The following is a 16,028-nucleotide window of genomic DNA, read 5'->3' as shown; positions in this document are numbered from 1 at the left end:
ACTTTTTTTAGAGGTAAACATTGATTTTACCGTCGAGTGCTGTTGAAGTTTTTGAAATATTTTTTTTTCACATAACTTAAAGTCACAAGAATACAACATTTTCGAAAAAAAAAAAATTATGCAGCGCTTAGGTTTTATTATTATTTTGCATCGCAGCACCTATACAGTATGCATTTTCAATTTTATACTCCGGAGAAAAATATTTTTCTGATGTTTTAACAATTGCAAATCGCTTTTCCAACGAGGTGTTAATATTATTATCTATAGTCGGCGGGTAACCTGTTTAAAATTTGGTGAGTTGTGGAGTAATGGATTAACATTTTTCGGGGCACCATTACGCCATACCTCTCTCATTGAAGCTTCAATAATTATACAACTAATCAACAAAGTAACTATAACTCGGTCGGAATTCAATGTCTTTATATTATATTGAGATAATCAGGAAAACATTCTGTTTGGACGTTGAAAAATTAAAAGTGTACCTACGCACAGTTGTCAATTGTGATTGGAAAAGTGAAAACATGAAAACTATAACCGTTACAATATAATTTTTTTTACAAAAATGTGACTGTACAAATTATTGTGAAAAACAATTTCCTAAAATGTTAATATAGTTTTCTTTCAAAAACCAGTTACACATTATTATTTAATAACGTTGGCCGTGTCCGGGGAAGGCAGAGAATCCTCTAATCACTCATTTATTTTTTTGAATTTATACATCGCATTTATATGCGGAGCAGGGTTTGAGCAAATACTTTTATGGACCCAACTTGTACAACCCCCCTCCCCCCGAAAATCGAGAGGTCTTGCAGTAAAAAATGCTGTACGGGATGTACGGTGTATTTTTACCGTAGTTTTTACACTGCACCCCGTACCCCATTCTCTGTCGCGTGTTCGCGGTGACTTTTTCAAAAACAAAATATGTCCATGCGGAACCACCGCTCGCTCGGCCGCGTTAGAAATGTGCATTTTTTTGCATTATTGTTGTTATTCATTTCGTCGGGGGAGACACACGACCTAAACCGATCGAATAATGAAGTTATCGCATAATACTGCGAACCGAAGTACGCCGCGAGCTGTATCCAATCTCCCTGCACGGACAGGTGGTCGCCCATCTCAGTCGGATTTGTCTGCGAAACCAGGTACCTACACCGACACTAATGACTTGTCCGCAAAAGTGATCGGACCGAGCCAGCGGGTCATGCCGACACGGAGCTCTGCGTATTTTATATACATTATATTATATTAGTTGGTTTTTTTTCTGGACAAAGTCGGTCAACGCATCTAGTCGAAAATATTATATTAGAAAACGGCGTGACGTCGTAATAAGTCCATATGCGGTATGAAAACAAAAAAAAAAAATCACAATTTAATGTGCACATTAAAATATATGCAAAGGACTTGCACCCAGCCCTCGTTGCAGAGTGGGAAACCAAACGAGGGCGAGACATGTAATTATCGCAATATACCATTATAAATACCATCAAAAACGTTTTAATTAATTTTTATGACTGTATCGCGATTAACGATGACATTTCGTAAGAGTTTCGGGTAATTGAACCCGGCTTCTTACGCATGGGTATAGGCATGTACTTAGTTTTCGGAAAGTTCATTTGGAATCGAATTTTTTCGTGTCCACGCCCAATGCGCGAACTACGAAGTCGTTCACTTTCATTTTTTTTTTTTTTTTACTTACAAAGAACACTATCGTAATAATATTATGTTCGTGGGGGCATAAGTAATAGGAACAGCGTTCACCTGGTTGTTCGTTTTATTTATTATTTATTAAAAAAAAAAAAAAACTGAGTAATAAGGTAGGTACATAATACCATTGATTATAAATACTAGTATATTTATAATCAATGATAATACCTACTAATAATTTTGATAAAAGTAGTATTGTTTTTTACTTGCATGCAGGTATACCGCCTATTCCTAATGATGATGTTGTACAACAATTTAAATACATATTCAAATAGATCATATTTTATTGCGATAAAATTAACTATAAAATAATAATATTTTCCAAAATCATCTGGTGATTTATGGTTAGGTATAGGTAGGTATGCGCAGAAGATTACATATTGCATTATATGTTTTTGTGGTTTTTTTTTTTTTTTTTAGAAAATATTAACCCACACCTTGCACGGACGATGCATTTCGACTAGGACGAAAGTGTTCGAAAACCATACGCATTACCCAGGTTAGGTTAGGTTACGTTGTGTGTACATTTCGATGGTCGTTTTTCAGCACGTATGTTTATATATATATATAATATATAGTTGTTTACAATATATAATATTATACATTCGTCTAGTGTTTGTATAAAATATGTTTATATTAATTATTATAATATACACATCGTCGCTACATAGATAATATAGTCATCGTACATTCGTAGAAATCGTACATGATATATTACAATATATATAGTTATATTATAGACATTTCAGTCGACGATAAAACTATTCGAACCTCCGTACCCGGTATGACAGTGATGATGGTATTCCCTTGGCTGAGCGATAAAATATTATTACGAACATAAATAATATACGATATACAAAATCAAGTATATATAGGAGATGGATAATATTAAACATTTCGCGTCAGCGCAGAGTGCGTTTCGCGTATTCATTTCAAAGCGCGATTATTATCACCGTCATCGTGGTAGATCATCGAATATTATACGGATCGATATAAATGAAATATCTCTACGATAAGATAATTATTACGATTTCCGACGTTTCCAATAAACTGTATCAAACGTTTGATCATATAGTTAACGATAATTCTTGACGTCAGAAAAAAATAATGTAAACGAACGTTTTTTTATAATAAATTATTTACTTTTCGTCGATTTCGTACGGAGGAATTAAAAATAATTTTTTTTCCTTTTCATCAAACATTAACGATTAAAATAGCCAGTATAAGACGTATGGATATCATAACGGTGCCCACCTACAACGTGCAATGCGCCCGCGACCGTTTAAGTAGCTGCGCACATATAGTATAAAATATTATTAACATTACAATTTAATACGGATCTGTGTGGTATTTATACTCGAGTGGCTTGTGCTGAAAACCGTTGTGTTGTAATTAATTTTTTTACGTGGGAGGGGTTCAGAAAATGTCGTGAACACAGTTCTTCGGAGGGGCTTTACATTCGCCATTGGTGCGAGCAGGAGGAATGGAGGTCATGTACCCACAAATATATTGAATTGGTCGCGAATAAGTCAAGAAATGTGTTTTCTTCGGTTAGCTATTATAGGTACAAGACTGTTTCTCAGATTTGGGGCACTCTGAACATTATGGACACGATGAGAAAGTATTAAAGAATATTACGAAATTCTGAAATATATAATCTAAACTACAGAAAATTAGAATTAAGACAAAATTTCGATCCGGAAAATCAAGGAATCCAAATTGATGATAAGCAGCAAAAACAAACAAAAATCACGATATTTGAAGTTCGAATAGAGTTGTACTGAGAAACGAAAATCACAGAAGTGTCGAAAATGTTTACAACATTCATCACAAAATGACGAAAACGTAATCATTACTTTTTTTTGGACTCTGCGGTGGTTGCCGTAAAGATGCGAAATTCCGCTGGTCGCAATATTATTACCTCTACCACGGCGGCACCTCCGAAGCAATATAATTTTATCACCACCACTGCGACTTTTTATTTTCTTTATCATCAATAATTCATACAAGTATACAACTAACATGTTTGTAGACATTATTTGCTGTGAGACTCGACTTTGCACAAGACTTATGCAGATACAAAGCCACACAGCATCATAATAGTATGCATACAGGATGATCCAACAATAAGTATGCTCACCCCTTTTTTGCTTCTTTAATAATGAAGTTTTTCAAAATCTGATTTTTGGAATCCTTGAATATACTCAAAGACCATATTTTCATATTCTTGAGATTTTTCGTGCCACTTAAGTATAGTGTCCTGTGGCGATACGAAACTTCGTTTTTCAAATGAGAACCCCACTTTTTTCTTTAAATTATTTAGCGGATAATTTTTTTGAGAATTTCGATGTATCGAAATCAAAATTCGAACTAGTGGTTTCCTAGTTATTGGACAATTTGTACAAGGGATAATTGTCCATAATAGGGATATGCTTGTACAGTTCTACACACGGAATAAGAAAAATAACTAAATAAATCAAGAAGGATTTTACTTGCTATTTTCCTAAATGTTTGACTAAATAAATATGAAATGACTTATTATTTTGTATTATTTGTATAGATCAAACGTATGCTGTATACGCATAATATCCTTCTTCCTTGTTATAAACTGTATTATCCTTAGCACAAAATGTGTAATAAATAGAGAGCTAATCGTTCGAATTCTGATTTCAATACATCAAAATTCTCAAAAAAATTATCCGCTAAATAATTTACAATAAAAAAATGGGGTTCCCATTCGAAAAACAAAAGTTTGTATCGCCACAGGACACTCTTCAAGTGGTACGAAAAAATCTCAAGAATATGAAAACATGGTCTTTCGGTATGTTCAAAGATTCCAAAATACGGATTTTGAAAAACGTCATTACTAAAGAAAAAACGAGGGGGGGGAGCATACTTGTTGGATCATCCCGTATATAATATGTATATTGCAATAACAGAAAAGTTCAAAACGTTAAATTATATTGGATATCATTGAAGGGGGGAGGGGGGGGGTGAACTGATCAGGACCTCGTCGATCCCATCCCCTAAACACTCCACTGCTACAATGTCCGTTTACTAGTTTCAATAGTGTGATATTAGTTTTGAATTTTTGATATTGGAGTGAAATTACTATTAGTGTCGGGCTATAAGCTAGTGGATGCGTTGCGCTTTGTTTTTGATATTTTAATTTTCGAGCGACATATATGAGCGTATATTTAATTTGTCATATATTTCACACAAGCATACCCATCTGTCGCTCGAAAATTAAAGTATCGTATGAAAGCGAACGTGTTAAGCATGGATAATGTTCTCAACTGAATACCTGACATTTCGATAATAAGTCATTTCACTTCACAGTATCAAAACCCCGACAGAACACTATAGTGAACGACAACCTAACCTTGCACTAGTGAACGAAAATTTGGTTTTTCGTACATTTGTAAGGCGGAGACAACAGCCGACGAGCGGGCAGCGTCCTCATTGCTTAACGGGACGTCTTCAATTTTTTTTCTAAAACGACGATTTGATTTGAAACGCATAAAAAAAAAAATGATACCCAAAAGTGAATAACAACGTATTACGCAGTTCATATTATGCCGTTTTTTCGAATACCCTGTCCTCCCGGCTCCTATATTATATACATTTCTTGCACACTAATATTATACGTAATGCATAACGTTACGGTATTATCGTTGCCATTGCTATTATTATTATTATTATTATTATTATTATTATTATTATTATTATCATATATTTTATAATAAATAAATATATACTATCTGATATGAACTACTACCCTGTACTCGCCGTCTGCGATGTGCGTATTGTCACTAAAATGGCATTTATGAAAATTGTACGTTCATGTGCGTGTACAGTATATTATACACATATCATATTAAATATCATGCGCGTGTGTACGACGACGACGACGACGACGACGACAATGCAAAACTTATATTATATATGAACTGAACGGGTTATGGCGTTTGAATCGCAGTGGGCAAAACGTCGCATCTGTAATGCGAACGGAAAATTCCCAAGTGCGAAAAAAGGAATTTTATGTACCTACCTATTTTTGTTTTTTTTTTTTTTTTTTTGTTTCTCAGATGAGTTCAAAAGTGCCTACTACTTTTCGCCATTTCGATTTTGATGAGACTTTAATCGCGCTTTCAATTTTGTTCCAGTATTATTGCGTTCTTTCATTGCACGCTGCGCAGTATTATATAACAGCACTGAGTATTGTAATACTATTTATAGGTAGGCACGAGTACTCAACTATGGCACTTAATATAATAGATTGGTTTATTATTGGGTAGGTATAAGTGCAGTATACCTTGCATACCAATGTACAACTGTAGTATTCGCAATTCATACACCGAGTCATGCAGACACTGTGAACGTTTCGTTTTTTGATTCTAATTTATATTTTACCATTACTTTGGTCGTTAAATAACATTGCGACAATAATTTTGTTGTTTTATAACTTTTTACGTCAGTTTATAAGTATGAAAAAAACTCCGTTTAAAGCCTACTTTCATTAAAAAAAAAAAAAATAGAAGCTTTGTGGAAGTACTCATATAGTATACATATAGATATATTTTAGATATTTTACGAGGGAAAATTTTATAGCTCTCAACTAAACACACAGGACGATAAAAACCTTTTACAACTATTTATACAAGGTGAATTATGGTGTTTTTCTTTTAGCTTCAAGCCTTAAACCGAAACAGAATAGTCCACTGGCTCATCCTATATAGGTAGTATTTTTGCGGTAATTTTTTTAAACTCCATTTAAAATTTAATGTTGTTAAGGAAAAATTACCTCTAAAAGAAACATTTACAACCACCTAGGGGTGCTACAATAATTTTATTAAACTTTTTATGCTTAATATTTAATCCGTTTTGGTTTTATAATACGAAGGGAACTTTGGTGAGAAGTTTTTAATATTTTCCTACACTATAATAATATTATCGGTCGAATAAAAATAAAAGTTCAAGCAAAAAAATCATATTTATTTGTAAAAGCTAGTACCTAATGCTTTGCATTGTTTACAACAACATTTGTATATTTTTTTGTACATAGCTACAATATGTAGACATACGTAGCGCGTTCGAAACTCAAAAAATATAATTGTTTGTGTTCTGCAATTGTTTACATATAACTAAAGTTAGCTTGAAGCATCTTTCTGAGTCACTTTGGTGATAATAATATAATATAATAATTATTACAATATTTTATTGATTAGCCTTATCTATTTTCCATGTAAACCGAGGGAAGTATTTTCAGTTCAATGATGTACCACGTACGAATTAAAACATCGGGACTATGGAGAATAATAAGCAAAACAAAACAAGAAAATTAAAATCAAATCATAAAAAATATTTTAAAATTGTTGACATGATCCGTTGTTATTTATCATTATCAAAAATGAATAGCAAACTTATTATATTGACTTTTAATGAAAGTGTATTTATGAAAAAAATTGAAACTATTATAAATTAATTAGTCACAACCAATTAGTCATTGATCAACAACATTCATTTTTAAAAAAAGACCCCACTAAATATTATGCAGAAGTAAATTTAAATTATTATTACAGTATGCAAATAAATCTTTTAAGTGAAAATTGTAATATCTGTGCAACAATTTTAAGTAGTTTGTGATAAAATACATTTCGATTTATCACTGAGTAACAATTTAATTAATTTTTTTTAAATTAATACATTTCGTAAAAAAATTCTTTAATTAATTGTTTTTGATAAAATCAATTGAATTTTTTTTAACATCCCACCTCAGTAAGTTTATAATGTCAATATTTTTAAAGTTTAAATTATATACACCTCCTATAATAGGCACGTTTATTCAAGTGGGGAAACACTGTAATTCGTATCACCCCGTGACTTTTAATTATTTTTATTTATTTTTCGTGAGAAATTCTTCTGCGCATATATTTATAATTTTTTTTTTACTCGATTACAATCAAACCTTAAGGCTTACGGCTGGTAAGATCGATACCCGTCCTAACGCGTGACATGAGACCTTATTAAAAAAAAAAGAAGTAAAACGATTTTTGAATGGCGGAGACAATACGACGATTGTCGTACTTTGGACACTGACAGCCAGCCGACTTACATACCGAGTTTTTATGGGCCACTTTAATATTATTGCCTTTATTTCGCTTTTCCTATTTATTTTTCCTCAACAGATTATTATTAAACAGAGCATGATGTTATTTCGTATGGGAAAAATTTCGCCTGACATGACAAATTGTTTTATAAATTAGTATAGTATTAGAAACGCATACCACTAAAAACGGATAGAATGTATACAGTGTGTTATAATAATATGTCCGATGACCTTAAATTGAAATGCCGTTTTGCTACGGTAGCTATACAGTATAGAGTTACCGATAAGAACAAATTTTGGGGAAATTAATCGGAATCCACAAGTAAACAGTTTCGTTATGCGGTTGTGTTGACTAATCGAATTGTTTTACAATTTAAAATAGCTGTACCTAAAACTCATTCAATTTTAGGTTTATGACCAGCGTCGAAAAAAAATTATTCATACCTTGTGGAAAAAACAACGCTTGCTATATGGCCAAGTGACATTAACGCGCAAGCGCATACCGAATGATGAAAATGCGGAATTTTTCCAAAATGTGTGCACTTCGGTACAACCTAGATATCACAGCAAACCGTATTCCAATCTAAGGTCATCCGGCTAAGTAGTACTTACATAATATTACGAGTCAGTACTCAGCACACACTGTCGTGTGGCACACACGATTATTAAAATATTACGGCCATCGCAAATTAGATAACGGTGCTCCAAGATTTCAAATGAAAAAAAAAAGAAAAAAATGTCCGAAAACCGATTCGAAGAGATTGAAGGACAGGCTTGATTATAAAACATTTTTTTCGTCCACGCACACATAGTCTAGAAACGTCTACGCGCGTCATAAATAGACGATTTACGAGTTAACGGCGATCTACGCGGAAAGATGACGATGTATCGCAAACTCTCGGATTAAGATATTTTATTGATCGCGTACTTATGTTTTGCGATTGCACTCGACACCAGGTATAATATGTTATACGAGTTTTTGCAGTTTTTCACCTGACTGACGTCTCGGTCCATGGCGTTCGTCAGGATCCATTCCCTGACCTGTTCGTGTTGATCGTTTTCGACGTGCATGGTTTGCGGTAGTGGAACGTTGGTCGGGAAGTCCGTGCTCTGCAAGTCTGTGTCGTCGATCATCTCGTTCTGTCCATCCGCTATGGCGTCCGTCAAATCCAAATAATGGTTCAGAAAAACGAACGCCTCCGCATTGCGCTTGCCGTCCTGAAACGGGACGGACACGTTAATCAAACCGGTTATCAGTGTGTGGAATATTTTCGATTCAATAAAATATAATATTATAATGAAAATAACACGCCGAACGAACCGACCGCAGCAGGAGACGATGACAATATTAATAATTATAACGCTATTACGTGTTGGTCGGAGCTAATATAGGTACTTATACACAACCCGGAGGGAAAGTAATTCTAACAGCAGCTGTTCTCCCCCTGGTTCTGGATACCACGAAAAAAAAGAAAAAAAAGCAGAAGAAAACTAAATAATAATGTTATGGGTGATTTAATTTTGATTTTGGAGGTGGAATAATATTTTGGGATTTGAGAACGTATTACTGTATTTGCGTTAGTATAGCAACTAGCAAGGATTGATTAAAAATAGTGGATGGATAAAAAAAAAAAAAAATTATATGTTATAGTTTCATGTGTTGGGTATTCGAGTTATATTGAACTCGGGGTATCATAAATATTATTTAGATAAGAGTTTTGAGGTGATGATGAAATTGATTAGTGTTTTAATCGAATCGGGATAAGAGTGATGGGACCAATCGATTACGCCAGTACTTACAGGTAGGTAGTTTTAAAACAACATATTATTATTATCGTTGATGCCAGCTACCAATTTTTACCTGTGGTTATTCTGGTTATTCCCGAACTTAATTATAAAATTAATTTACATTAACCCCTAATTTATTTATCACTGAATAATATTCATTATTTAATTATTATGTACACTCTCATATATTTAGGTGCCTTGTTGTGTGCACACAATTACCATGGTATAATAATAATTACTCAATATTTCAATTATATGATATGCTATTATATTTTATAACGTATAAAAACCTACTTAACACTCCTCGATTTCTAGTCTCTGTTAAATCGCCAAGTTTTCTATTACGAGCTGACTTGGAAAACATATGTTAACTAGTATAATAAAATATCATAGGTATTATAATATGTTAGTGTCTGTGCTACTTTAAAAACGATTAGTGAAAATACGATTTGTAATTTTTGTTCGGGGAGTCAATATTATACCTACTCAGTCAGTACAGTCAGTACAGTCAGTATGCTTTCCTGGTCCGTTCATAATTAGAATTTTTTTCGGCATGAAAAACTATGGCCCAATCCTTTGTTACCGAAACTCATAACTTAAAATCGACGGAATTGTTACAGGCGGAATCAATGCACTTTTGCCCCTAATAAAAAAAGGTCCGACGGAATCGATGAAATCCCAAGAGTTGAGAACTGGAGATATTTTGTCCGTGAACCTTTTGTGAAAGGTTGCATTTTATTTTAAGGTTTTCATAAGTGCGGTATACGGAATTCAGTTATAATGTGTTTTACTGTAAGATGAACTCCTTTACATGAAAGGTACATTGTAGGTTATTTTTTATTCATATTAAGAACCCGAGTGCGAGATGCTGAGACGGGTAAGACCCTATCGGCGTACGTAACCAGGTTAGTGGTCATTATTATTACCCGGACGTTAAAATATATAAAAACTATTAAAATCAGTAAAGACGTCTGAAATCCTCAAAAACGGTTATATCGCGAAATTGAACCACGTTAAAAAAATGTTTAATTTAAAGATATTTACTTTTTCCAGTGCAGGTTATACTATGAACTATTATCGAAATGGATTTTTTTTCATTTCAGGCATTTGACATGCTGGATCAGCGAGGTGTATAGGCAGGTACTCGCCGCTCCTTTATATTCCTAAGTCTTAATGTCTAAACGCAGGAATAAATAGTAAATGTCGAGAACAAATATAAATTATTTGTTTTTCGAAAATGTTCATCGTCTCAAGTTCAACCGAGTGAATAATCATTGTTAAAGTGCAACAATATCGCACGGTCGAAACTCAAAACACTAATTTTCCTCCGTCGTTTTTCGACTCTATCTCTATATCGGCCGCACGACTATAGTGAATTCGGCATTATCAAGCGATAAATGGAAGTTCTGACCATGGGATATCTATATACAGCGTGCCTATACATGATATTACGTTTGATACAGTATATCGTACAGATGCAATATTTGTCTACTCGATTATTAGGTAGGTATTGTACTTTATTCTCGGTTTACCCTCCGTACGCACTACAAGATATCGCGAAAGGAACACATATGGCGGGCGGGCGCTCAAATCGTATTGTATTATTATTATTATTATTATTATTATTATAAAACGGCGAGCCGGTTAATTAACGGCCGACCTCTAAGCGAAATTAGACGAACACCATCGGTTAAAATCGGCCGTTGTTATTTTGGACACGAAACGGATAACGTTCACACACAGAATACTGCACCGTTTACTATATACGCTCGCATACCCTATAGTACCCTATACCCTCGTAATACATATTTGTATATATATATATTACATATGCACATACGCAACATACACATAATATACATAGGTAAGTATGCACATACAACACTATATATATATATATATATATACTCCGAGAATTATTATTATTATTATTATTATTACCGACGACCTGGACGTCTACATTGTTTTCAAACGCAGCGTATATATTATATATATTATTATATACAATGAGCACTGCACTGGTACATATTATATACCTACCTACCTACCTACCTACCTACCTATTATTATTATTATTATTATTATACGCCGCGTAGCCAATTTGTTGGCGCTAAATGCGCGGGGATTAATATTGTTATTTATTCAAGAAAATTACGTTTCCAGAGAGGGGACAACGTCTTTTGACTCGTAAATTCGGGAGTTTTACGCGCAAAGAGATGATATATCATAGAAAATAACATTTCGTTGTATTACACACAAAGTAGGTTGGTAAATAAGTTAGCGTTATACCGACCGTATCTTCCGCGCCGCCTTCGTTTTTTCCCCCTCCCCCCCGTGACCCCCTTTCAACCTGTGTAAAGCGACACACCCTTCACCGTGTTGTCCACGAGATAATTTATTTCATCCACCTAAACGCGTAGCGAGTTTGTTTTTTTAATTTTATGGCACCGAATTATTACAGCCGGGCGTGAAAAAGCGGTGTTATTGTGTACCTACCTACCTAATTTGGAACCATATATAGGTATAAACAAGCAGGCTGAATTTGGGGGGGGGGGGGAGAAAGCGTTTGTACCCGTTCGATACTTATACACGTCGTAACGTATCTTTGCTCTTTTTTTTTAACATCCTTTTAGAATATTGAAATATAATACTCAATTTTTATTTAAGGACATTTTTTCGGGTTAGATTCTGTTTTTTTAATATCATGGTCTATATGTGAAGGACGAGCTTGCAAACACGATTATTTTATAATCGACGTCATTACCTATGGTAAACAGTTATCTGAATTCAAAAATATGTAAATACTTGATCATCAATGAGTGTTTTTATTCGTATCTTCCTGTTCTGCTCCCCCTAAATAGATAACTAAATACTATGAAATAGAAATAATTATTTAGACAATCATTTAAGCATGGTATAAATTACAAAATTATAGTATTCATAATTGTATCTTTAAAATGGTTGAATTATTTCTTATTATTTGTTGGATATTGTTTATGGCGATTGACTGTTATTCAGATACTATAATATTTCACTATTACTAGGAGGCATACATGCCTACAAGTAATATTATGTTTTCAAGACGAAAAATATTAACCATTCTATTTGTACATGTCAACATGTTTGAATCGTTTACGGGTTTTTTTTAAAAATTATCACCAGATGGCTTCTTATTTCTAATAACAGAAGGAACTCAAGAAATCTGGACTGTCTCCATTATTTGTTATTGAAAATCATTATAATTTAGTTTGTTTCTTTTTGTGCAGTTTCCACATTCAATATTTATGTTTAATTTTATTTATATAAAGTTATTTTACGATATATTTCAATGACATATCTGAAGCTCAATCAAAAGCCGAGGGGGGCTTTGATTTAAAAATTTTAATTCACCTCAAAATATTACAAGCTGCTCTACAGAAAAAAAAAAAACCCAGTCATTTTTTCAATGAGAGGTTTCTATTTTAATAATTTCATCTTATTTTCATATAATAATCAAAAGCAAAAAAAGAAATATGAGAAACAAAATGTATTTTAAAGTAATAATATATAAGTCCTTAGGTCCTAGATCTTTTTCTTTATTCTCAAAATGATCTGTAATTGCTTGGAAATCCGATTTAATATCTCTATGTATACCAATAATATTCAATAAATCCAAATTTGCAGTAAGCTAACATAAATATGGCCTAATATCTTTTTCACTAGATCTAATTTTTGGAAACGCCCATCACAAAGAATTATCAATATACTCAAAGATAATTCATTCATAAAAACACCACCGTTTAATTAAATTCAATGAGGAGTTGTGGTTGATCAAAAGATTGCCTCACTTGTCAAACATACATAGCAAAAAAGCTAACATTAAATATATTTTTTTATTTGAACCATGACGTGAGCGTTTATTAAAAGCTTTTTAAAAAAATTTTTCTATAATCTCTTAAAAATTCAAATTTTTGTTTTGTGCAACATTTTAATGTATACTTTTTGTTTTATCATTTAATCAATTTTTCTCCAAATGTTAACAAATTAGAAAACCACAAAAAAAAATTGATCTTGTATTCACTTTAAATTATGCAATAAGGTATTGAAAAAATACAAATTCAGCATTTTATATACTGTAAATTTGTATGGTTTTCAATATATTTGTATGAAAACTTTACAAATTTAAAGAAGTAAAATAATTCTATAAACTTATACATACATAGCGTGTATGCCTTCTAATGCAAGCTTGTTATTCTTATGTGGAATAAATCTGAACATTGCTACAAGTAAAAACTTATATAATTTATAACATAATATGTTTATGTTGAAATCATTATTATGACTATGTAACTTAGCATATATTTTAAGAAAGATGTACTTATTCTGTCCCTATGAAATTTAATGGCACAATAAAAAGTAAAACTTTTCCTTACAGATAAATATTATAATGTAACGAATTGTCATCTATCCGGATAATAATAATTGTGTTATTTTGAGTCTTTACTTTTATGAAATTTATTTACTGATAGCGAGGGACGTATCTACATGGTGAGAAAACGTAATTACTCGCCATTTTCGTATTCACAATTAATTATTCGTATTTCATGTATCCTCTAAGTATTATAGTTATCAAAAACATTTAAAAACTAAATTTGTACATTTTCCTAAATCAATATCTATGTTTTTTCCTATGTCTACAAGTCAATTTATTTTTACACTTTTAAGAAACCACAAAAAAAAATATTTGACTTTTTGATCCGAACGGACTTTTATATAATAAATGAATAAACATTAAAACATAAAAAATAACGTACGGGTCATGACGTAGAAAAAAATCCGAGACGTTTTGTTTCAAAATACTTGTGATACATCTTCATACATAATATTATAAAGAGCAAAGAGACAAAGTACCGTTGACTGTTATAATCAATTTCAAGTTTAGTACTTTCTACTTTTTCTACTTGAATTTTATGTACATATTTTTTTAAATTTGTTTTTACCACTAAAGTAATAGTATTAACTGCTAATACTTTTAGGTTTTTGTTTATGAATAAGTTTATAACGGAGTGATTTTAAGTTAAAATAAACTCTTAGTCATTAAGTAGATAAAAGTATATATTTTTTATTACTTGGTATATTATACGTGTTTGTGCTTAAGATTTTTAATCACCTTAGTGTTTAGTTTAGAAAAGTTTTTTAGCGCATTTATGAATTAATGATATTTTATTCTTCCCTAGGAGTAGCCTATAGCAATTAATTTGACTTTAAAGTGCAATAATCTTGTAGAGGTGACTATTTTCAATAATATTATACGGGTAGGTACCTAAAATCTTACTTCTGATCAAAAGTGTTTGTATAATAATAATTAATAATATTAGCGTCACAAAAATGTATAGGTATTTCAACATAGTTAGACGACGTCTATTTTAAACATTATTTTATTCAAAACTTTTCTCTCTGTATTAAAAGCAATAAAAGATAAACATTCACACTAAGTTTACCGAGACATAATGTAATATTTATACCTAAAATATTTTTCTTTCAAATAGGCTGTAGGTATATGAAATTAATATTTTGTTTAACTTATTTTTTAAATTTTTAATTAGTTGAGAATACGGAGTAATATGATGTAGGCTATAGGAGCATTGCATTTTTCAACGTTAACATGTACTTACATTTCGTACTTACATAATTCAAAATTAGTGTTTAAAAATTAAAACTTAATGATAATCGATTGAGAACATTTAAACGAGTCCTATAATAGCACTGTTTAATATGCGATAAAAAGTATTTTACTATTTTTGCTACATATTTTTATATGTATCATACACACTAGGTTGATTGATGTTTTGAACAAACAAATATGATCAACTATATCATAATTTGTAAAAATTGGTTTTGTAGAATTTAATTCGGAAATGAAAAATTATTAAATTTGTATCATAGGTATTATGTAATTTCTGGTCAGGTGGCACTACTGGGAGCCTTCCTATTAATGTTATTACGTCAAATTATATATGTCAACACACTTACTCATTATTGTACCTTTGTCTCGTATAGATTGTAAATATATTTTTTAAGTAAAAAAAAAAGTATTATGTCAAAAATGATGGTATGTGCAATTAATTATACTAAGGTTATACTGTGCATATTATGCTATATGTAGGTACGAATGGTTAGATACCTATTCTTATTTGCCAGATAATTCAATAGCATTTGAATAAACAATGTATTTGTTATTTTTTCTGATCTTACATTTTAATTACTGATCATTGTGAATAATTATAATATTGTAGTATATAAACTCACACATGTTTCGTAAGCCTGCTTATTTTCCCGGTAAAACACAACACTCGCCTAGTTAAATACGATTAATTATACTTTATTGATATTCAAACATAACATGGTTTATATTTTGTTAAATTTCAACACGATAAGCAAAATATTG

At 31.8% G+C, this 16,028-nt stretch overlaps 1 protein-coding gene across 2 annotated transcripts in view; it reads right to left on the bottom strand.

The window, feature by feature from the left end:
• LOC111027731 (intraflagellar transport protein 172 homolog) overlaps nucleotides 1-16,028 on the bottom strand; it is a 96,263-nt gene that overhangs the window by 2,933 nt on the left and 77,302 nt on the right. For both annotated transcript variants that reach the window (XM_022306143.1, XM_022306144.1), the window contains one exon: nucleotides 8,807-9,031. In XM_022306143.1, coding sequence (XP_022161835.1) covers nucleotides 8,807-9,031 — 225 coding nt within the window. The remainder of the gene's footprint in view (nucleotides 1-8,806; nucleotides 9,032-16,028) is intronic.

Source organism: Myzus persicae, unplaced genomic scaffold, assembly GCF_001856785.1.
Source record: "Myzus persicae strain clone G006 unplaced genomic scaffold, MPER_G0061.0, whole genome shotgun sequence".
Classification (NCBI taxonomy): Eukaryota; Metazoa; Arthropoda; class Insecta; order Hemiptera; family Aphididae; genus Myzus; species Myzus persicae.
This window is presented reverse-complemented; position numbering and strand designations above follow the sequence as displayed.